The 25,385-nt window shown below is 40.1% G+C and overlaps 1 protein-coding gene across 5 annotated transcripts in view; it reads right to left on the minus strand.

Moving 5' to 3' along the window:
• The window catches only part of shank2a (SH3 and multiple ankyrin repeat domains 2a), a 443,207-nt gene that overhangs the window by 73,805 nt on the left and 344,017 nt on the right, over window positions 1-25,385 (minus strand). For all 5 annotated transcript variants that reach the window (XM_078162170.1, XM_078162166.1, XM_078162159.1 and 2 more), the window contains 2 exons: window positions 16,110-16,191; window positions 5,418-5,500 (listed from right to left, as the gene is read on the minus strand). In XM_078162170.1, coding sequence (XP_078018296.1) covers window positions 5,418-5,500; window positions 16,110-16,191 — 165 coding nt within the window. The remainder of the gene's footprint in view (window positions 1-5,417; window positions 5,501-16,109; window positions 16,192-25,385) is intronic.

The following is a 25,385-nucleotide window of genomic DNA, read 5'->3' on the forward strand; positions in this document are numbered from 1 at the left end:
AAACTGGTCAAAATCAAAAATGAATTTGACATATTTTGTATACGATGCAATTAAAACAAATAATTTAGAACATCTTAGATAAAATAGTTTGGCCACTAAATATCAACACAACTTTTGGATAAACATTAGGTTGGTTCAAATTAATTAAGTTTTTCAGGGTCAAAGCAAATCATGTTGGTTGTACTAACTGACTGACTAACTAATTGAGACTGTCAGTTTTTAAAAAAAACTCATAGGATTTACTCAATAATGCCAGAATCTGAACTACTTAAAAGGATGCATGCAAATTGTTATCTTGATTGTTTTAATTTGAACCAGTGGATTGTGTTTTTGAGTGTGGTCCCTCCAACAGCTCATATCATCCACATTTCACACATGGAAATGGTTTTAAGAAAAGCTATGTTCATGTCATATTTCACAGACTGTTATAACAGGGGTTTAAAAAACCTTCCTGTCAGCTTTCTGGCTGAAATTCTGAATTGGAGATATCAGGAATTTTTTGTACCAACATTTCCCATTTGGCAAAAAGAAATAAAAATACAAACAACAACAATACAAACTAACGACAAAACAAGTGGCTGCAAAACCGTCACCACTTGCAGTTAAATCTATATAAAGTCTAATATGAACTCTAATACATTCAGTACAGCTAATTAAAAATAAATAAGACACAGATTGTTTCTTTCTCACTTTCACTTGTTAATGAACTGCTACAAATATGCAACACAATAGCTAATTTTGCCTGTTTATATGGTGTCACTCTCTAAATACAGCTATGGTGTAACTCCACGGTTAGCAATGCAAGACCGTCATAATTAATGCCTGAATGCTCTCAAGTCAGATTCACTGAGGTTTTTCCTGTTGCAACACTGACAGAGTGCAGCATCAGTTTAAATGCTGCAGTTATTTCCTGACTAACCCCAGCTGGACCTGCTTAGCATCTGAACAGTCCAGCTTTGCTGACTGTCAAAACTGAACAAAAGGTGACTTTTAGAAGTATTAGTGACAATATACAATGTGCAAATAAGACGGTTGCTTAAGGCTATTTTTGGTGTTGTTTTACTCTTAATGGATACTAACTGTCTCCTCTTGCTTCCAGTCTTTAGGCTAAGATAGTGGTGCTAGTTTTAACACAGAGAAACTCACTGGGATAAAGTAGATATAAATCTTATCTTAATCTGGGTATGATGCTAAACAAGCATGTTTTCCAACATTTTCCTAAGTTTTATTGTTGTTTCTCGTGGTTTCCCCTTAATAATAAGAGACTTTGGGGAAAATTTACTTACTAAAAGGAATTATTTTGCATATACATGAGTATATATATTAGGGATGTCCCGATCCGATGTTCGGATCGATATCGGCCGCCGATATTAGCAAAAAATGTGCATCGGCATCGGATCGGACTGCATGGAAAAATGCCGATCCAGAACTCCGACCCAGTTTTTCACAGAGTCCGATCCAGGTTTTCCGGCCAGCCCAGCACTCCCTGATTTAAGCAGTCCATTTCAGTGATCCGCTCCAGCACTTACTATCAATCCACCAGGCCAGAATGCAGACACACAGGAAACAGCAGCACCAGGCTGGCACTGACGCTACTAAAATAACTGAAAAGGAAAGGCTGCATTGTTTGTTAAATGTCAACAATGTCTTGTGGTGTTAATCTATTTTTTATTTATTAGGGGGCCAAAGCACAAGTGTGTGGAGTCTTGCTGCTATTTTAATTTCAATGTTAGACATTTTAAAGATTTCTTGTGTTGATTTATTTTCTATTTATTAAGGGGCCAAAGCAGCCAAAGCAAACCAGCTATATTTTTTATTTAATGTTAATGTTCAAGTTTAAAGTTTGTTTATTTAACCCTGTTCGCAATAAACGGGTCAGTTTCTAATACCAGCTGTTGTGGATCATTCTAACTAACCTGATTAAGTTGTTCTTGTTAGAGTAATATCGCTTGATCAAACCTTTTCTAACATGACTGACAACAAAATAAGTGAGTATGTATAATACGCGCTTTGATTGGATTGGTATCGGTATTGGCCAAAACTCAAGGCTGTAATATCGGTATCGGATCGGAAGTGAAAAAGCTGGATCGGGACATCCCTAATATATATATAAAGAAATTAAATTGAAATTTGACAAAACATACTGACAGTATGCAGTTTTAGTGAAAAATCATCAGTGTTGGCATTCAAAGACCCACACTGGTTTAACCATAATGTCACATATAACCCTTCTGAATGAAATCAAGTCATTTTGAGGCATATACAACTTTTCAGTCAACAGATGAGAGCTGAAATCTCATACAACTGGTATCATTTGACAATTTTCAGCACCTTGGTTTGTGTAACGATACTAAAACAATACATTTTTGAAGACCTCTACGCCCATTTTCAAATTTCATACATGTCATTCCTATGGTCTAAGACATAAAAATATTAGTAAACAGGAACAACTCTGTCACAAATCCAACAGCTAGAGTGCTAGAACTCAATTTATGATGTCATAGGATAATCTGGAGCTGCTCCATAATGGTGAGAGATGACACTGACACTGAGAGCAACCACAAGAGTATTCTGGGTATATGGGGAACAGTTTCTGATTCGGACTTGAGAACTCAACAACAGAATAGAGCTCATTTGGGTATCAAAAAAAACAAAACAAACAAACAAACAAAATAAATTCTGTGGGTCCACAAAATCAGCTGCCCATTCATTGTCTAAGGAGCAGCTCCAGACTGTATTCCCTGTGACATCACAAGTTTAAGACTTACTTCTCTGGTTTCTGGCTTTAAGAGAGAGTAACTCATGTTCACAAATATTGACAGAATTTTCCAAGGCTGGGGAAATAACATATTCTTACTTTAGGTGGTTTTACCCTTTAATTTTGTCTCAATACAGTGCAGCCTAAATAAAATAGTTTCGTACAAAATTATGATTTATCTGATGAAAGAATAAAAAAAATGAGACTAAGTATCTAATGAAAGCTTCTGAATGGCCATACTTGACAGTTTTTTGATACTCATTGCTAGAGCTACATTTAAGTTGATACCCAGCTGTATGGTTTAAACAGATTAGATGAAAGGTGATAACAATAATGGAGACAAAAAATATATAGTTATTCAAATTGGAAGGCACAAGACAAAACAGTGTTATTGACTTTAACAGGATGGTTTGGATTTTTTGAAGTGGGGTTGTATGAGGTACTTATCCATAATCAGTGTGTCGCATACAACAGGTGTCAGTTTCCCAGTTTGGAGAAGCATGCTGGAGTCTGCTGTAGAGGGTTCAGAAACAAGGTGTATTTTAGCCAAATAAAAAAAGGCCCACCAAAAAAATCAGTTTAAGAATGTGCTATATTGAGAGTATTTTCACAGCTTTACCTTATCATCAGACAGCCCGTTCTGACAGGGAAGATGTTGACAGCTTTAGTACCCCATCTATGCTCTTGTCAAAGCCACCACCACTGCCACAATCAGTTAGTTTGTGTTATTGTGTGACTGAACCAACCCTTGCACATAATAAAAACTGACTGACGCAGTGGTAGACAGGCAGCTCCTGTTTAAAGCAATAATAAATTACCGTTTTTCTCAATGGAGTCTGGCTTTGAAGTGAGCTTAATTTTCCTGTTGTAACTCACTGTCTGATAGTAATGTCGAGCAGTGAAAATACTCTCAATACAGCTTACACTTAAAGTGATATTGACTGTTTTAGGTGGCACTTTTTTTAGGTGGCTAAAATATGTTTTGCTTCTGACCCTTTCACCACAGTACATTGCTTAGCTTCCATTTTAGACTCTGGCCTGCTTCTCCAAACTGGGGGCGTGCCGACTGACATGTACTGTATGTAATATACTGTCTATGGGTAAGTAGCCCATACAACCCCACTTCAAAAAAATCTGAACTATCCCCCTTAGAACACTTCAAAGCAGCATACATAAAAAAGATAACTGTGCTCACACAGCACATGCACACCAGTACATTGTTTTGTATTTAGTGATCTTTATAATGCTGTGGTTGATTTCCTCAACAACAGTTAACCATCCAGCCTGTACTGTACTATCTCTGCATTCTCCCCACACATGGTTTGAGCCCACCCTCCCTCTCTTGCTCTGAGGAAGGTTAAAAAAAATATTGCGGCTGGGAGAAACCAGTGGTGACAAGTGACACTTCCTATAACTCATCCTCCTACTGGAAGACACTGTCCACGAGCGCATAAGAGGGTTTCATGAGGGTATTTACATGACTGTGATGGCTGTGTTTCTTTAGGTGTCTGTCTGCATGTGTGACATGTAGACAGAGAAGGAGAAAGGGAAAGAGAGATGGATGGGGAGCAAAAAAAAACGGCAGAGAGCAAAAGAGGATGTAAGCTTATGTGACAGCTCGAGCATCAGTGCATGTTTGTGTGTGCGTTCACCCCCGTGCAGGGATAAGCTCGGCTGGGTCAGTTCCCTGGGGTGATAGCAGAGTGTGTCAGAATGACTAGAACATTCCTCTTGTTTTTCAAGCCAAATCCTCTCTCCTCTCCCTCCATGTCAGTCCCTCTCTCCGTCTCTGCCTCCCCCTTTTCTGTGTGTGTGTGTGTGTGTGTGTGTGTGTGTGTGTGTGTATGTCTTAAAAAACGGGAACATGAATATACTAAATTTATCTCTCGACACAGTAACCATGGCGTAGACCAATCGAACAGCACCGCACAGTTGTGGAATGCAACGTGGATTATGACATGGCGAGAATCGTCATAGAAACCAACGCAGCAGCTCAAACTGGCTATTTTTAGAGCCAATCTCATGGCCTGGTCAAATATCAAAGTGCTTGGATAGGCCTCTCGTGTCACAACAATCCATGATGTGGTGGGACGAGGTAAATGATGGTGGAGCTTTGAGGCAGGTACGCACCAATCATAAAGCAAGAGCAGATTTGCTATCAAGAAAAGAAACTAGTGATGTCATATTACAGAGGTTTATGTCAGCCCTGGCAGGTGGGTAGAACATATTACAAACATAGGCCTATGGATATTACAATGTGGACAAGTCTGGGTGGTTTTACTGTCAGCTGCGTCCCTGACAACACATGCCATCACAACTTATCTGACACTCTCCCGGTATTGGGGGGGGGGGGGGGGGGGGGGGTGTCACACCTTGGTTGCAAGTGTATTTTTAATTGTAAGACTTCCTTGCATGTTTGTGTAGCCTAAATCTTCTTGGGGAAGGGGGGTCACCATTTCATCATGTATTCTCACACACCTGAGCCTCTAAGGTGGATCTAAGATGAGCCAAACTGCACATAAACCACATAAAACTGCAGCAGAGAACATTTTGCAATGTGAACATGTGCTTTATGTGCAGATTTATGTAGATTTGGTGAGAGAGACAGAAACAGACAAATAGTATACAAAAAGCAGAAAAAGTTAGTACATGATCCTACCTTTTGCTCCTCGCAGGACGAAGCCAAATCCCTCATTCTCCTTTTTCTGGAGCACCACCGTCTTCTCGTCCACCACGCAGTCACTGTGGAGGAGATGCCGAGCAGAGCGCCCGTTAGCACAGCCCATCATCCGCAGCATAGCCACGGACGCCCTGCCCGAATGGAGGTTCATGCTGTTGGAGGAGCGCTAGTCCGGCCAGGGCAGGGCAGGGCAACCCCGACCCCACCCCACCACCACCGCTGCCTCCTCCTCCCCCTCCTCCTCTCGCCGGCCTGTCTCTTTCAAACGGTATGACAGCGGCCCCGGCAGCCCGGCGAAAGCATCTCCAGAAGAGAAACGACCCCCCACCCCCCACCCCCCAAAAAATAAGAAAATAAAAAGAGAGCGAGAGAGAGAAAGAAAAGAGGAGAAAAAGGGAGACGGCGATAAAGAAGACGCGCCTCCCTCCCCTCTGTGCAACTCCCTTGCCGCCGCAGCCGCAGCCCGTCAGCCGCCTCTCCTGCGCGGGGACGCGGGGTCGGCAGCGCGGTTACCCCCGCCGCTGCTGCTGCGGAGGCTCCGGGCGGCGGAGTTGGAGGGCTGCACCGTCGAGGAGAAGCGACATCAGGCTGGTGGTGATAGCGGCTACTGGCTCATGATGAGGCGGGGAGGAAGGCTGCAGCTCGCCGGGATGGGGGGTGGAGGGAGAGAGTGCGAGAGGGAGGGGGCAGCAGAATCTCGGTGTGAATGGATGTCTAGGTGTGCTGTGCTCTGCAATGTGCAATCACAGCTACACAAGCGACTGGCTGGTGGGGAGGGACTCTGTGTGTGTGTGTGTGGTGGGCAGAGAGAGAGAGAGAAATGGGGGAGTGGGTGTGACCAGCAGTAGAGTGGGGTGACAGCGGGGTGTTATATGGCCCAATGTCTAACTAACATATTAACATCAGTTAATTGATTGATTGATTGATTGAAAGTCCTGCTGACGTTTGAGGGTTGCGGCTGTCATCTGCAGTACATTCACTTAATGTTTCCCCAACAAACTCTTCTTTTTGTGATCGACTTTCTTAGAAACCATCATAAGAACATGGAAAGTTTCTACTTAGTTTCTTATCTTAATTTAAGAATATACTATTTATCCTGATAAAACATGAAACATTTTAAGAAAAGTTTTTTTTTTTTTAATAAGAAAAGTTTTTTGTACCATGATGTTTGTATGATGTGATAACATGAAAATATCTTGTAAAAATGTGGAAAAATTGTTAAAACAAGAAACTTTTCACATCATTACCTGATACTGATTTGGTAATCAAATCAACAATTTGGTAATCAAATTATTAGAATATTATAATACATTTTTAAAAAAGCTGACAAACAATAAATATGGCCTTTGGGGGACCCTCGGTACCCTGGGCAGTTGTTCCCTTTGCCTCCCTAAATAAATGTATAGACATAGTTATAACTTAGAGCAGGGGTTCCCAACTGGTCCAGCCACAGGGTCGAGATTTATCCTTAGTTATTGGTTCAAGGTCCACAGTTTGATATATTTAGCATCATAGTTGAGTTTGGCCATGTCGTTGAGCCAGTTTGCTGTCACTGTCAAGTAGCTATCCATTAGTCACTCAATCTACAGCAGGAATCAGTGCTTCAAATTAAAAACTCTGTGCCGCAAATTCACTGGACTTAAAAATAAACTGTGTTTTTTCAAATCTGACACATTTGCAAGTCACTTGAGCTCTATTCAGAATGGACCTGCTACCCACTTTTGGGCTGCGACCCACCAGTTGGGAACCACTGACTTAGAACAGCTATTTTATAAAATGACATGGGTGCATGAAAACTTAGAAACTGATCCTCTGTGTTTCTTTACCCATTAAAGAACAGAAGTGACAGCTGTGCAGCCAGCCTGCAACTACAGTTAGAAATGCATGCATTACAAAATGCATACAACGTTATGTCTCCCATTTCCTCTTTTTAACTAACAGTGACAGCAGCTGCTGTTGCTTATCCTATCATACACTGTTGTTGTTGCTGTGTGGTTGTGTATATGAGGAATCCTCCATATGGTGATGCAGCTTCTCTACTACAAGGGTAGGCTTACTGCAAAATGAAAGGCACGTCTTGAAGTTTGACTCAGCAGTAAGCTGTCTAATCTGACACATTCCCCTTCACTCACAATTTGTTAAGCAGGTACTTTTTTTTTTTTCTCTCGCATTTTCTGGAATATGCATGAAATGGTACGTTCCATCTCTCATTTCCTGCAGTAATCATGGCCGTGCCTGGTATGCTGAGACTGATCAGAGTCATGAAGCAGAGCTGGAGGGAGAGGTGCAACTTAAAGGCCAAGTTTGCTCCTCCAGCCTGAGGTGTTTGCTGTAAGGGTGCATCATTTGGCTCATATAAGGTACAAGGATTACACTGAATAGACACGTGGGATGAGAGAGAGAAAAGACAGAGAGAGGGGAGAATAAAGAAGGAGAGAGAGGTGCGACTGCCATCCTAGCAACAGTTCCCTTAGCAACGCAATCTTTCTAGAGAGGAAGGCCTGCACTGCTGACACACTGACAGTTATCTCCCAACATTCCCTTACACACACACATTTACACACACCCTCTGACCTACAGTGGGCGTCCACTGTAATCACACCTTGATCACCCAAATCTAACATGGTGGCAACTTCAATAGGTCAGCGCGCCACAGTGTGCAAAAAAGGGCCTGACAGTTTATCGAAGGTGTCATCTTGTTCAACAAGTGACGAGAGGGGGACAACACACTGAGGCTGCTTTATCAAAACAAAGTGGAGCATGCAGGATGTGGGACATGCTGTTCGACAGGCTGTATGGGATGAAGTGCAGGCTTTCCCCAGGGAGCACGCTGCCTCAATCTGGGCTCCACCGTGGGAGGCTGCGATGTATTTATAGTCTGGTGGAGAGATTCTGTATGCAATGTAATGGCTGTTTGTCTGTCAGACATTCATCTCCTGCTGTCCATGTGGAACTTTTTATTGGAGTTTGGAGGTCTGGCTCAAGGGCACAGTGGTAAGACAGTCACCAGGCTCTTATATTGCATGACTGAAGGATTGTGGAAAAAAATTATGAGTAGCAAACTATCAGTCATTGTGGACGTGGGCTTCTAACCTCTCAATTGCATGCTTGTGCCATGTAACTCCACGACGACTCCTCGGGCGCCAGCATTATCAGCATTTTATCTTAGACAGCAAAGAGCTGATGCGTCGTGTACAAAAATCCACATCTGGCTTTCCTCGCTCTCCATCTCACCCTCGCTGCAGCCTCAGTCAGCAGGGAGGAACTGTCTGTCCACAAGTCAGATTTGAAGAGTAATGGAAAAGAAGAGAGCTCCTGAACACTGTCTCAGTGCATAAGTTTTAATTGTCAGTTCAAGCTTTTAGTCTTACATCATCAGGACATGCAGTGTTGAAGAGTCAGCAACAAACACATGGCAACGCTTTTACAGCAGCATATTGCTGCCACTATGAAAACAAACGGCTTTATTTCTTTCTCTAACTAGAAAATGTGTTAACACCAAATCTTTCCTCTGAGAAGATCTTTTTGTGTTTGTCTCTAAACATCTTGGGGCTATGTTGGAAACATCTCACTTTATGTTATCAGTTTGAACTAAGGAGTTACAGATAGTTCAAATCAAAGAAAGAGAAATAATGAAATAGGTTCTAAGTATAATAAGTTATATAGTGGTGCTGCAGTTTGTTATGTGCTGCTCAGGGAGAAAAAGACATAATGATTATAATGTGCATCTTGTCTGAACCTTAAAGTACAAAACAGCATGTTTGCTGAATGTACAGAGCACCACAATTTTCATAACCTTTACACCATGTACATTTTGTTATTGACGTTAATAAGAACGATTTTTCCAAAAATACAGATATTGTGTGCAAGAACATCACATGCTACATTTATCCCGCACATTGGATTTTGAAAACGTTCAGGCTGGAAGGAACGAAGCAAAAGTCAAGGGTATACATACTCTTTAAGAGCAATTATGACATGTGATCTTGTAAAGCATTACAGATAGCATATCCTGGATATTTATCAGCACACACAGGTGTGACTACAGCAGCTCCAGCCATAACTTACAATGCTTTGAGCACTCTTGTTATAATGTCCTGATGGCAGGGAGCTTGACAATTAAACATTTTGCATTAAGAAATGCTCTCTTCTTTTACTCTTCTAGAGCCTTTGGATTGCAGTTATCGTAAAACCTGACTTAAGCACAAGCTATTATGGTCAACTGAGAGGGCTGCATGGACTCAAATTGATGTAAATCTGTTCCGTTAAACAGATGTCTGAGAAATGACTGAGAAATGTGGCTGAAATGCAGCAACCTTGGATTTGTTTCTATGATTTTTGCTTAAATCTTTACATTCTGCACCTATGTAACGGAGTTAATGTTTTAATGATCTCACTTGCCATTACTAACTATTTTGGTCATCCTTGGAGGTACACTGCTTTTGATTTATAAATATTTCACCTGCCTGTACAATGTGTGTTGTTTTCGTATTGTGATGGGGACGGGCCCCTGCAGGCTTCACGGGTGCGCCCTATTAGTGAACAACAGTCTGCAGAGCATGGAAGCATGGTAGGTCGAGTTTTACCGAGCTCCGTAATATTTATTTTAACGGGTTTTACAGGCAGTGTGTTTTAATTTATGTTGTCATTTTATTTCAGTGTCATCTGCGTCTTGCTGAGCCGTGGGAGCTAACTGATACTGTTACTCGATTTGTCTATCAGGTAACAGTATTTTTTTATGTTGATGTAACTTTGGTTAGCATGCGGTAGTTAGCATGAACAGTCTGCAGAGCACAGAAGCATGTGTCTGTGTCTTGCTGAGTTGTGGGAGCTAACTGACCTATGTTACTCGATTTGTCTACCAGCTGTGACCAAATAAAAATATGTCGGAGTCGTCAATGATTGTCCATGTCGTCTATACACAATGCATGAGAGTACAACCCGCTACACCTACACTATGTATTTTATGGCTGATTCAATACTTTTACACTAAATGTGTTTAAATGAGACTACTTTTAGCAAGACTTAAGCAGACTACTACTTTTTAACTATAAATAAGTGAATTATCTAAGGAACAACTGAATTAGTATGACCCAACCACTCCTCCTCCATGTACATATATATATATATATATATATATATATTAACATTAAAATGACAAACACAATGAAATCACAGGCACAGTATGAGAATATATAATGTATCTGCGTCAACTGAATGTCATTTTTCACTGCACTTCATCCTCCAGTCGCACAGAAGATTGGTAGCCAGAAGCTGAGTACTGTAAGTGAACAGCAGTCATCTGGCTTGGTGTAAGGATTGTTTTTCCTGATATACAACAATAATCTGGTGTTACTTACAGCTCACTTAACCGTTTCTTTTAATTTGTGAGTGGAGATCAAACTGCTGTTTGGCACCTTCCTCCTGCTTATAAACAGGCAGAGCAGGGAAGTTCCTGCCTCATGCATCATTTAACAGCACCTTCTGCCAGTTAAAAAACAAATTATGAAACTTTAAAGAGCAAAGGAAGGACTTTATGTGAGTACCTTAGAAAAGCCCCCCCGCCCCCCCGCCAACAACACACACACACACACACAAAAAAGCCAGAACATTGTATCTGAAAAAAATCATAGTTTGTGTAAAGTGGGAAATTGTCACAGCTCAGTCTATATCCAGGATAAAGTTCAATTTCCAGCTGAGATTTCCCTGGATCTTTGAAGTCACATGGGTCTTTTTGCCATGCTACAATTCACCCACAGCCAACCAGCCTTCATCACTGCACTGGGTGAGAGATGATTCACCTTGACCCATATTGGACACTTAGTGGAAAACACCTTCCAGCATGTTCAGAGTCCTGCTGGAGGAAATCCAGCAGAGTAATGAGGGAAATGTCACACTTGGTAGCCTCTTCACCACACACGTTTTCACATTGTATATACATGGGCCTGACATTTTGTCCTGCAGTGCACAGAGTGATGCAGTAATTTTAAACTGACAAAAGGCCATTGTGTACCCTCCATAATTTTTTTATGAATCTCTCCCACCCACTTTGAAGAATTAGATATCAGAACATGTTTGCAATATTTGATCTTAAACAAAGAATTTAATTACGTGCAGGACTTGCCACACCAGTGGCCTTGGATTTAATCAACATACGTCAGTTACATTACCATTTTGTGGAAGCCTGTTTCATTAGCTGATGAAAGACTGTCAATGTGTGAGATTACAATCATAAAAAGGGATTGACACTGAGAATGACTTAAAATGACAAATATCTTAAAGTAGTAGTAGCAGTCTTTATCTCTCTATGCAAGAGGTGACAAGTGGTCAGTGGTGGAAGAAGTATTTTGATTATTTATCTGATTAAAATGAGTGCTGCCACAATGTAACAATATATGTTACATGTGAAAGTTCTGCATTTAGCATTTTACCTAACTAAAGGTACTGCCGTACTATCAGTAAAAGGTACTTAAAGTATCAAAGATAAATACAATCGTTACACATAATTGCCCCTGCAAACTGTAATATCATTATTAATTACAATTACAATACTGATCTTATTAATTCATTAGGATATTTGAAGCATTTTAATGTTTCAGCCGCTTTCTTTGGAGCTAAATTGAACAGCTTTATAAACTGTCAGGTAGTTTAATCTCAAACAATTAGTCACATTCTGTGTATAAAAACCAAATCAGCAAAGTAGTATCTGTAGTTGTTAGATAAACACAGCAGAGTATAAATTAGCAAAAAAGTTAAGTACAAGTACTTTAAATCTGTAATGGAAAATAATCACTAGATTCCAAGAAAACGAACAAACCTGACTATCTTGAGGAAGTAAAAGTTGTAACAAGGTTTTTGTAGGAGAACCCGCAGAAGGATATAACAATATAAGATGCAGTAAAATTGGTCCATGCATTTGTTACCTCGAGGCTGGATTACTGCAGTTCCTTATTATCAGGTTACTCCATTGAGTCTTTAAAAACTCTCCAGCTGATCAAGAATGTGGTGGCATGCGTACTAGCTGGAACTACAAAAACAGATCTTATTTCTACTCTCCGCTTGTCTGCATTGGCTCCCTGTAAAATCCTTCTCCTCGCTTATAAAGCTTTAAATGGTCAGGTGCTGTCATATCTTAGAGAGCTCATAGTGCCATATTATCCCACCAGAACACTGCGCTCTGAGAACGCACGGTTACTCGTGGTTACTAAAGTCTCCAAAAGTAGATCAGGAGCCAGAGCCTTCAGCTATCAGGCTCCTCTCCTGTGGAATCATCTTCCTGTTGCGGTCAGGGAGGCGGACACCGTCTCCACATTTAAGACTAGACTTAAGACTTTCCTCTTTGATAAAGCTTATAGTTAGGGCTGGCTCAGGCTTGCCCTGTACCAGCCCCTAGTTAGGCTGACTTAGGCCTAGTCGGCCGGGGGACCTCCTATAATACACTGAGCTCCTCTTTCCTTCTCTCCTTCTCTCTCAGATTCTGAAAAGTTGGTTCTTTATTTGATAACATTCATGTCCTATTATTACACATCACTAACTCGGCTTCTTCTCCGAAGCCTTTGTGTCTTGCAGGTTCCTTTGAATTGCAGCTACGCCTGGTCGGTGTGTCATGGTCCTGCTTGATGCCTCCTACTATTGCTGTTATTATTAGTCACACTTCTACTATTATTATACACATGTGATTATTATTGTCATATACATATACTACCATATGTTAATATATATTTATAACATAAATACTACCAAAACATTATTATTATTATTGTTATGTTATTATTATGATTATTATTATTATTAAAAAAAATTGTAGCTACTGTCATTACTGTTTGCTGTGCATCTCTGTCTGTCTCTCTCTCTCTTTATGTATGGTTTTGTCATATGGATTATTGCACATTTATTATGTTGATCTGTACGACATCTATTGCACAATGTCATTATACACTGTGAGGGTCCTAAGGACAGAGGGATGTCATATGCTGTAAAGCCCTCTGAGGCATATTGTTATTTGTGATATAGGGCTTTATAAATAAAATTGAATTGAACTGAGTATTCTGGCCATGTCCTAGGCTAAGTGCATTCTGGAGAGAGGTATTTAAAAATCTCCTTTGAAAACCCCACAGTGGCAACACTAGGAAGAATTCCTAAAGGCCTGGATGGGAGGGCCAAGAAATATCTTTGAAATGTATCACTCACAGTTGCCTTACGTAGATGGCTAAAACCAAACTCTGCCACAGACAATACTTGGATTCATACAGTATGGGACTTTTATCAGATGGAGCCAATTACATACTTATTCAGGGTCAAAGACTCCAACTGTCACTGAGTGATGGAGCCCTGCCATGGCTTTATTAATACATTGAGGTTTATTATCCAGTGGTGCTCTGCACTTCTGCATAACTCATTTTTACATTCTCTTTATACACACTTCACGTACCCTCCTTTCCTAGAATTAATATCAAGCCTGTGTTTTTGTGTTATTACACTTGGAGTGGACAATTATTATTGTTATCATTATTATTATTATTATTACTATTATTAAAATTGATATTTATCTTCTTTTACTTATTTTATGATGTATATGTAAACTAAATAAAAAAAGATTTAAAAAAAGTAATTGTACTTAAGTACAGTCCTCAGTACTAAAATGTACTTTGTTGTACAACTGCACTCTCTGTTCTGCAAACTGCTGCATGTCTGATGATGCCGGGCAGATGACCTGGTGTGATCAAACACAACTGGAGCTCAACATATTCATGTTCCCACAAGGACATTCAGCTCACCTGTGTGATTGATTCTTATAAATAGGATTTGTTCACAATGGGGTATGTATGAGTATGTATCTCATCTCTCTCTCTCTCTCTCACACACACACACACACACACACACACAAACACAGATGTCTATCTTTGTTTATAATGAAGCTCTAATTGAAGTGGATGTGACAGAAGAGAAGGGTCGAGCAGAATAACTTAAGGACAAGGTGAAAACCCTCAGCGTCAAGTGCTATAGGATGGGACTTTTCACTTAGCTGTAAGGACAGGACTGCATCTTAAGTCTTCTTTTCCTACGATGACTTTTTCCTTTTTTCCTCAAGAACACACATTGCCAATCACACCCATATATTCTGGCTATGTCCTGTACTAAGTGTATTGTGAAGAGAGGTATTTGAAAACCTAAAAGAGGTCATGCAACAGGATATTCCATAAGACCCCACAGTGGCACTACTGGGAGAAATACCTATATGCCTGGATGGAGGGCCAAAAAATATCTTTTAAAGCACAGCATTATTTACAGCAGGTTTCCATCAAAAGCTGACTGATGATCGGAAACCAACCAGTCCGACAAGGAGACAAACGGCAGAAAAGTATGTAAATTATATATATACAAAATAAACGTTTCTTGCAATTAACAGAAAGGTATTTCATTATTCAAAAGCTTTAAAGAATGTTCATTTTAAGTTTTACTAGCATCTCTCTCTCTCTCTCTCTCTCTCTATATATATATATATATATATATATATATATATATTCATATATACATATACAACAGTTAGTTCCGGCCATGCAATCTGATTGGTCGAGAGACGATGACGATATTGGAGTACAACGTCACGGTTATTTCACTGTGTATGTATCACTTCGCCTCACAGCTGATTGCATTCAACAATCAAATCAAAACTGACGGTTAGTGTCAGTTAGGTCAGCAGTTGCGTTGCATCCCTGGAAAAGTATTTAAACAAACTTCCACCAGATGCAAATGCCCTTTATCTGAAGCCCAGGATGACAGCAGCTCGCACAGAAAATATCTGGTACACTAAAGCTCCGCTGGGAATAAACTCACTCGCATAGATGCTGCCGAAGATGTGTAAAGAGGCGGGGACAACAGCTATCTACACCAATCACAGCCTCAGGGCGACTGCCATACAGAAGCTGGCAGATGCGGGTCTTGAAGCTAGGGAGATCATGACAGTGAGTGGGCACAGGTATGATGTTGTTTTAACGTAGCCTATGTGTACAGTTAGTCTTCTAATTAGGAGTCGGGCCCTAAAATATACCTTTTGTCTTGCAGGTCTGAGAGCTTGTTAAAAAGCTACTGGAAGCCATCCATGGAGAGCAGGAAACGATGGAGCAACATACTGTCAGATCAGAAGGCAGAGTCGGCTGTGCCTGTGAAGCGACAGTCCACCATGCAGTCACCAGAGACTTATTTCACCGGCTGCACAATTAATGGAAATGTGCAGATAAATGTGTATAAAGAGTAAGTGCCTGGCGCACCATGTCTGCGTTATATAGCAACGGTGACAGCGGAGTCCTGAGGGAACTATTTTTGTTGGCGGAAGACAAATAAAATGCTTAAATTATCTATTTTGTCTTCATTTTTCAACATTTCTTAATCAGCCTTGCTTATTTAACTGTTGAACTGTTGTATCAAAGCAATATCACACTCGAGCTTGTGATGTTATACTCGTATATCGTCACGGCTGTGATTGTCTTCGGCACTCGGCCTGCGGCCTCGTGCACCTATGACCAAATCACAGCCGTGACGATATAGTATATAGTATAACATCACTCCCTCTCGTGTGATATTGCTTATATATATATATATACATACATACATATACATATATATATATATATATATGATTTGTAACCAAGCACATGTGTGAGGTCTCACCTGGAGGCATCAAAGCTGTCATAGGAGCCCACAGTGTAGTGTCTGAAGAGCTTCCGTCTGTCAGCACGGTCCGCTCGGGAATCTGCCAAACAGAGCAGAGTGAGATCAATATTCACATCCCATTTGTAACCAATAACAGCAGTTTACAAATCAATTCCTGCTGCTGGAGGACAATGAAAACTGTTAGCCTTTGACAAATAGCACTTTAAAAATGCTATTGCACATGAGCTGCCTCTCCAGGATCCAATCCAACAACACTTCAGGACATTTTAACTTTTGTCAAGTCAAACATTTTTTTTGGAAGAATTTTTCCTGAAAGAGAAGTTACACCTGTCCTCACACTTGTCTCTACAGTTCAATATGTACATGCACATACAACTATTCAAATTAGGAGGTTTTTTTAGACTAAGTCTTTCAGCTTTGCTCCTGAGGGGACAGAATCATAACTCTCATAGCTACAAGAGGTCCATCTTCGATAAACATATGTTGTTTTAGGCACTTGCAAAAATGACTAATGCAGTCTTTTGTCCCGCTGAGGACAGCCTCAGTGTTTTACTCTACAGTAAGTGTCCAGCCCTAAAGCAAAATCAAATCTACCTCTTGGATACACAGCAGCAACTTCAATGATTTTTGATCACACTCTAATAATGGTAATCCAAGTCAAGTTTTGGCCGCTTGTGGGAGCTGTGAATAAAATGTGACACATTATCACCTCTAAAAGTTGTTATGGAATATGTTAGAATTCCCTCTTTACAAATCCAGCAGACACAAAGCAATATTAGCATTCATTCGGAGTCCCATTTCTGACCACCTGACAATGGTAAGTCCAATATGCATTCTCCTTTTAGCTCTGTTTTTTCTCTGCCAACTCCTGAGAAATCTGTTCCTCTTTCTTCACTGGCTAGTCTCTATCTTTGTCTGTCAGCTGTTCGGTGCTGAACAAGAAGCACATCAGAATTATCTGAAAACTGCCACCTGCTACGGGCTACTTGAAGCACAGCCTTTCTGTCAAAAAACCAAAACACTGGACTGAAAGATGCTAAACACCCCAGAAAGCTGAGAGGAACTTCATGACCTGGCAACATCTTAAAAGTCTGTGACAATAATATCTGTGCAAGTTTCAACTTCAAAGAATACTTCACCCACAAAATGATCATTTGTTTATCATCTCTGTTACCTTGAATTCATGAAGAAAATGTAGTTTATCTCACAGTGAATGAAGAACCCAAAGACAGCAAATGTTCTTGATGAACTGGAGCAAGTGGGGGCCACATTTAACAACAGCAAAACTATGTAACAAAACATCCAATTACATACTAATACACGACTTGCGCAGCATAAATCTGACTCTCACTTACACTGTCATGCCCAGTTCAGACCAAAGATATGTGATGAGACAAGTTGAAACATGCAACTGCTTCCAAATGTGCCATTTTGCAACTAAAAACCTGCCAGTTCAGACCAACTAGAAGAGACGGTGTATCATCTCTATGCAACAACTCTGTGTACTTCTGTTCTGGTTTCCAGCTTTTTGGGCTTATTTTGTGGCTGAATATAATTTGTAGCTTCTTAAAATATGAATGAAGATAGTGATAGTGAGATACTGAATACAGTTGCATTTGTAGTAGTAATGAAACAGTGAAAAAAGAGAAACAGAACGAGAACTGGGCCTTGTTTCAGAAAATGGGTTTAGTGAAAACCCGGATTTCCACTGGATGCGTGTCTGTTGCGGAACGGCAGCGCTGGTTATCTGCTGCGTGCTCCGCCGTCCGTCAATACCCACCGGCTGCGTTTGCTGTGCGGAGCGGTGCAGCTCCGCCGAAGACATCTCGGTGCACTGCCATGATTAACATCTCCTCGTCCATGGTGTCAACGGGGTAAAATGACGTCTGAAAACCTCTGACCTGTTGACTTCAGGCCTGCCTCTGCCCATTATGTAGTTTTCAAGGTGTAGTGCAGGGAAATATGATCCGCCATGAACACTGTGTATTTTATTTTGAAAATTAACCGGATGTTTTATCGTGTTTCTGTGCACGACTTCCTGCCCCGCATGATCTGCTCTGTGCTGAATTGCTGCGTTGTGCTCCGGCGTCCGGCAAAAATAGAAGTCCTGCCTATCTGTTGCGGAGGGCTCCGGAGTGCCGGAGCTGAGACGGAGCCGGAACGCAGCACAGCCGCAGCCGGTGGAAACACACACATTGACTAGAATTGAATCCTATCGGCTCTGCTGCCGTGCCAGAACGGAGACACAACCGACACGTATCTGGTGAGATGAGGGAAACTCTGGGTTTTCTGTTTCAGCAGAAGGAGAGGTAAGGTAAACACTGAATCAGTTACTGTGGTAACTGAACCTAATCTGCTGCAGTCCATATCAAAGCGTACATTGAAGTGCATGAATCAGTGTGGTGGTTTACCGTATGTCATAATATAAATTCTAGTTGGATATCAGATTGTTTCTCAGGACTATTTAAAGTTACCAGCAGTATGCACTGTCAGTCATTTCTTTGAACAGTGATTTTTGCACATTAAAATATCACACACCATCAAATCACCCCACATCAGTATACACAGATATCTGCATATGTATGCTTTATCGTCACCAGATGATAGCCGATAGGATCTGAGATTAAGACACCCCAGCTCAGAATAAAACCCCTGCATGTCCTTCTTTTTGCAAGTTGAAGTTCTTTTTTTTTAACAGGTAACACTGTGACTTTTTACAAAAGATAGCTGTCAGTTTGTTAGAGCACTTCACCCAAATGTTTATTGCATATAATATGTAATCTCAGTTTCAACCATAGAATCAAAATTGATTTGAAAAAAATCTGGGGTTTAAATTGTAAAAATCGGTCAGCCTATGCATGAATAATTATCTCTATCACTCGTGATGTGACTAGTCTCACTAATGGAACATAATTTCTATAATATTGGAGACTATATGTAACTAAATATGATAAGCAGGATTGTAGTGCGGCTGCAGACTGAAATTGAGTTTTTTAAGGGTTTTAACAGAACTTCAGTGGCTGAATTTAAATTTACAACATGAGTTGAAGGAGCTGAAATACAGTCACAGAACACTGTTCAGCCAAAGATTCAAATAGATGTCTAAAGTTTGAAATCTACTGTATTTTAACCTCCATGCTTTTCAAGTGCAAATCACCATACACATTATTACTGGATTAGATTGTGAGTTTACAATCTCTGTCTTTGATATAAATATAAATATATTTTTATATCATATATTTTATATATTTTATATTTTCATCTTCAGTTGCTCGCAGCATTCACAGACACAACTGTCTTATACAAAACACATTTTCCAAACAAATACAACATGCTAACGTTATTAGCACAAGCCGATGGCATTTTACATTGTATAAATTAGCCTAGTGAGGAGTGGAGATTTCCTCTGCTCATATGAAACCAGGATGAATCCTGAGGTATAAATCCCTGAAGGATAAATCACACACAAGACTTAAAATGTGGAGGCTTTATTGTCTTCAATTTATTTTTTCTTATATATCTGAAATAAAAGTAAATTAAAGCTTCATTTCCACTGAGGGAAATGGTTTCAGCTTACAAAAATAGACAGGGGGTCTGCGTAGCCACACCACGTAGTTATATCTCTGGGGAGGCAAAAATGTAATGTAGGCTCCAGGTTGACGCAGAGCCTACGCCGTATCTACAGCGTCGATTCAACGCAGAAGTATAAATTCCACATCAGCGGGGATGGAGCACCTGCTGCAGCAAGCAAACATGCTGTCTGTGGTTATTTTTACTCGATCAGCGGGCTTCAGTACAAGCCGATTGGCTGTTGAAACAGGTGACATGCTTTAAATAGTAAAACCAGCTGCCGAAACTTTGACCAGCTGAGTTGCAGGTGACACCAAAAGCCAGCTTGAGTCGAGCTCAGACCAGCCAGTTCACACTGCCGCAACTTTTCTCTGCCATGTTCTAAAACAGTTTAGTCTTGTCGCGAATCATGGTCTGAACTGGGCTTAAAACATTTCTACATTACCAGTCTCACACACAGATGAGTAGCGCGCCTGGATAAGTGTGTGCGTTTGAACTCTGCTCAGTGGAATGCACCAACAGAATTCAAACGCACATATGCATAAGTGTTATAAAAGTTCTAGTGAAAATGCATGTGTTTGGGAAGTACTGGGTATAAAACTTGATAAATGAAACTGTTTACATATACAGTAGTTTTGCTGTTAAAGGTGGCCGCCATATACTCCAATTTATCAAGAATTTTTGGATTCTTTGTTTACCATGGATGCATGAGAGAAAAACACATTTTCCTCACAAATAACACAACCAATTCATATATTAATGATCAGTTTGTGGGTGAAGCCTTCCTTTAATGGTGTCCAGTGCCAGACATGCCTGCTTTTATTTTCGACTGAGTGCAACTATTTCAACAAGTTTTCCCTCTCAAAATGAAAGTAATATTTGTTTATTTAAAATTGCCAGTTAAATATTTACAGGTAAACTAAGATAGACAATCACTGATAAACATCTATAAGATGTACATGTATAAAAAGTATGAACTGCTCACACAACGAGTCAATCAGCGGGCTCTATCTAACATCAATCAATATAAATGAAAGGAGTATTTAGACAAAGATCCAGAGGGTGGCAATATTGGCTAATAAATGGGGAAATTAGAGCCCTGACCTAACCTACGACTGCAAAAGGTGTTTGTAACATTGTAAATTTGTGGAGGATGAAAACAGAAGCCAAATGGTGAACAAGATCCTAAAGCCTCAGAGCATTTTCTTAGTTCTCTTTTGGTCTCAGTGCTCCATTAGCTGCCTTAAAGAGTATGTGAAGTAACATTAAATGTTAAATTAAATGTTTTCATTGGGGTGTTGATGGCTTAGTGGTAGAGCAGGTGCCCCATGTACAAGGCTGTTGCCGCAGCGACCCAGGTTCAACTCCAGCCTGTGGCCCTTTGCTGCATGTCACTCCCTCTCTCTCCCCCCTTTTAACACCTGTCAAACTTTTTTAAAACCATTTTTAACTGCATAGCTCCAGATGTACTGCAGATAATAAATACTCCTCTTAAAGCAGGCCAGTTTCCCCAGGCCTTGAAAACTGCAGTAATAAAACCTCTCCTAAAAAAATCAAATCTGGACGCCACAGCAATTAGTAACTATAGGCCAATATCAAATCTGCCATTTTTGGGGAAAATCATTGAAAGGGTTGTCTTTCAGCAAATCCATACTTTTATGATGCAAAACAATCTTTTTAAACACATTTCAGTCTGGATTTTGGCCACATCACAGCACTGAGACTGTACTTATCAAAGTCTTAAATGATATTCATCAGAATAATGATGCATGCAAATCCTCTGTGCTGGTATTACTAGATCTCAGTGCTGCATTTGATACAGTTGATCATAATATACTACTTAGCAGGAAAAGTGGGTGGGACTCACCGGCACTGTGCTACAATGGTTCAAATCTTACTTACAAGATAGGGACTTTTTTGTGTCAATTGGTAACCATGAATCTGAGCGAACTACGATCACATGTGGGGTTCCTCAAGGGTCCATTCTCGGACCACTTCTATTCAACATTTATATGCTAAAGGGTTTTTTTTGGGGAGTTTTTCCTTATCCGCTGCAAGGGTCATAAGGACAGAGGGATGTAGTATGCTGTAAAGCCCTGTGAGGCAAATTGTGATTTGTGATATTGGGCTTTATAAATAAAATTGATTGATTGATTGATTGATACCCCTAGCCCAGATTATAGAACATCACAACATCTCCTATCATACGTATGCCGACGACACACAACTCTATATCTCAGTGTCATCACACGACTACAGTCCCTTACTCTCATTGAGTAACTGTATTCATCAAATCAATGACTGGATGTGCCAGAATTTTCTCCAGCTAAATCCAGAAAAGACAGAGCTATTCATTTTTGGCCCTAGAAATGAAAGGGCAAAGATCAGCGCCCACCTTGGCTCTATGTCATTGACAGCTACAAATCAAGCCAGAAATCTTGGTGTAATTATTGACTCAGACCTGAACTTCAACAGCCATTTAAAGTTTATTACTAAATCTGCCTATTACCACCTGAAAAATATAGCTAGAATTAAGGGGTTTCTGTCTAAACAAGACATGGAAAAACTTATTCATGCATTCATTTTTAGTAGGTTGGATTATTGCAATGGCTTATTTACAGGCCTTAACAAAAAATCAATCAGACAGCTGCAGCTGATTTACAACACTGCCGCCAGAGTCCTTACAAACACCAGGAAACTGGACCATATTACACCGGTCATTAAATCGCTACACTGGCTTCCTGTGAGTCAAAGAATAGATTTTAAAATCTTACTGCTGGTCTACAAAGCCCTAAATGGTCTCGGACCAAAATACATGCTTGATCTACTGGTTCCCTACGAAGCATCCAGACCCCTTAGGTCATCTGGAACAGGTTTGTTGTGTGTTCCAAGAACAAGAACCAAGCAAGGTGAGGCAGCATTCAGTTATTATGCTCCTCACCTGTGGAACAAACTTCCTGTAGATCTGAGGTCTGCTCAAACTGTCAGCTCCTTTAAATCAGGGCTAAAAACACTATTGTTTACTGAAGCATACTCTTAGATTAAATACTTACCTGCTGTATTCTACTGCCCGTACTTTTTAACTACACACTGCTGATTTATGCCTTTTATTATTCTACTTCTTTTCTTATCCTGACTGTTCAATGTATTGAGCCTGTTCTTATTTTATGTTACTGTATTTTATTTTTATCACTATCATTCTCAATTTCTATTTCCCTTTTTAATCGACTGTTTTTATTGTTTTAAATTGTGTCTTGTTGCTTTTAATGTCTCCGTAAAGCACTTTGAATTACCTTGTGTCGAATTGTGCTATACAAATAAACTTGCCTTGCCTTGCCTTGCCTTGCCTTGCCTTGTCTGTCCTGTCAAATAAAGGCTAAAAAATGGCCCAAAAATATCTTTAAAAAAAGTATGTTTTCATAGCTTAAAGGAAGTAGTGTCAAAAAAAGATTTGATTTTATATTAAAAGTATACTTTAATCACACACATGACCTCCAGAGTGAAGATTCTTCCTGTCTCAGCCCGTCTCATCTATTTGTCCTATTCAGCACCATTTCCTCCCCCTTTTCTCTCCCTCTTTTCCTTCCTTCACATGCTCTGTCACACCAGCTGTCACACTTTCACAGAAACTTCATCTCCTCTGATCCGGCTTAGATCTTGTCATCTTTGCAGGAACATTTTTTTCTCTCCCCTGACTCTATGTCCACAGTGTCAGATTGGAGGAGGGAGGATGTGGCTGGAAGTAGATAGCCGACTGATAAGAGATGAAAAATGAGTTACAGCTTTGTTTTCTGTTGTTGTTCTTTACAGAAATGAAAGGGGAGACAGAAAACAGAGTTGTTATGTGTAAGAAATAAAAGGTTTAGCAAGGCATGGAGAGAGAGAAAGAGGGAGTAGTATATCCACAATATAGTCACACTCCCTAGCAACTGCTGTCTGACTGCGACCGGATGGTTTCTATGGTCACAGATCAATATAGATGCTGCATATATGGTGTATGTTTGTGTGAGTGTGTGTGTGTGTGTGTGTGTGTGTGTGTATGCGTAGCTGAAGGTGAACATGTATTCATGTATGTGTATGTGAAAATTTGCACACTACACTGCATCAATATTTGTGTCTTTGATCTGTTAGCTGTTTAGAGAGAGAGAGAGAGAGAGAGCAGCAGTGGCTTCTGTCAGGCGTCTAGGCCCCTCTGGGTTCCTCCTCACTTCCTTCACTCGTATCCCACCTTTTGATGCAAGGGAGAGATGTGAGAATGAGATGGAGGAATTGATGCAACACACATTTGCCAAATGGGACATCACTGAGTTCAGCCTCATTCTGTCTGTCACTGGAATTACAATGGATGCCTATGTATTGTTTTGTTGAGACTGTCCTCTAAAATATGACCATATAGGCCATTTGTTAAAGCAGCTTATTACAGCCAATTTTTTATGTTTATTGTTGGGGAACTAGTGGCCGTAGTAATTATGAAGGGAGCAAAGGAGGAAGTTAGGTGATGGAGTATAATAAGAAATTTGACATCCCATCCATGGGTCCTTGTAAGGTTTTATTTGGTCAATAACAGCCTCTGTCGGACAAACCTCCAGAGCAGTTTTTAACCCCTTATTGTCATCATAGACTGTTATAAATGTACATGAATAATGAATAAATGGTTCCTCTGTTGTCTTAAGGGAAAAACAGTATTTTTTTTAAAAAAAAAATGCTTTTTTGTGTTTTTATATAGAGTAAACTTCTACATAGACATTTCTGGCTTTGTTGATTTGTTTTTCACTTATATTCACACATTCAGTGCATTGTTTTACAAGGGCTGGGTATCACTACTGATTTCCTGAATGGATTCAGTTTCATTTCACATGGTTTCGATTCGATTCAATTTCAATTTGACTGGGGATATTTCATTTACAATACCAATTTTTGCTAGAATGTAAGATTCTCAGCGAACCAATACCGTAAATTTTACAAGGAATTATTAAGAAATAATAATTTATTCAGGACAGGATTAAAACTGAACAATTTTGGTAGGAGGAGATTTAAACTTCTATTTAGATACAGTGCTTGATAGATCTTCTGATAGACCCTGCCCTCTCACCAAATCAGCTAAAACCACAATTTCTTTCATGAGAGACTTAAATTTAATTGATGTCTGGAGGCAGATGCATCCACAGGGTAGAGACTATTCATTTTATTCGTACCCTCACAACTGTCATACCCGTACAGATAATCTTCTGATTTCTAGTCAGATATTTCACAGTGATAGAGATTGAATACCTTCCGAGACTGAGTAGTGATCATTCTCCTTTGGTGCTGTCTGTATCCATTCGCGATAAGGTAACTGAAACTTACAGATGGAGGCTTAACCCTACACTTTTAAAACAACCCGAATTCTGTACTTTCATCAGAGAACAGATCAAACGGGATCACTTCTGACTCATTCCGGCTTTATAGAGGCAACAGACAGGGGGACCCAGCTAGCCCCGCCCTCTTTGAGGCCCTGGTGGAGGCTATTAGAAGCAATCCTAATATATACGGCTTTGAGACTGGCACTGATACACACAAGATTTAACTTTTTGCGGATGACATTTTATTTTTAAGCAACCTTGAACACTCTCTTTCTTACCTGCAGGAACTACTGGGTACATACAGTTCATTTTCTGGGTACAAAGTTAATCTTGACAAAAGTGAAATTTTGCCGCTGTCTGT

The sequence above is a fragment of the Epinephelus lanceolatus genome, chromosome 2 (assembly GCF_041903045.1).
Source record: "Epinephelus lanceolatus isolate andai-2023 chromosome 2, ASM4190304v1, whole genome shotgun sequence".
Lineage (NCBI taxonomy): Eukaryota > Metazoa > Chordata > Actinopteri > Perciformes > Serranidae > Epinephelus > Epinephelus lanceolatus.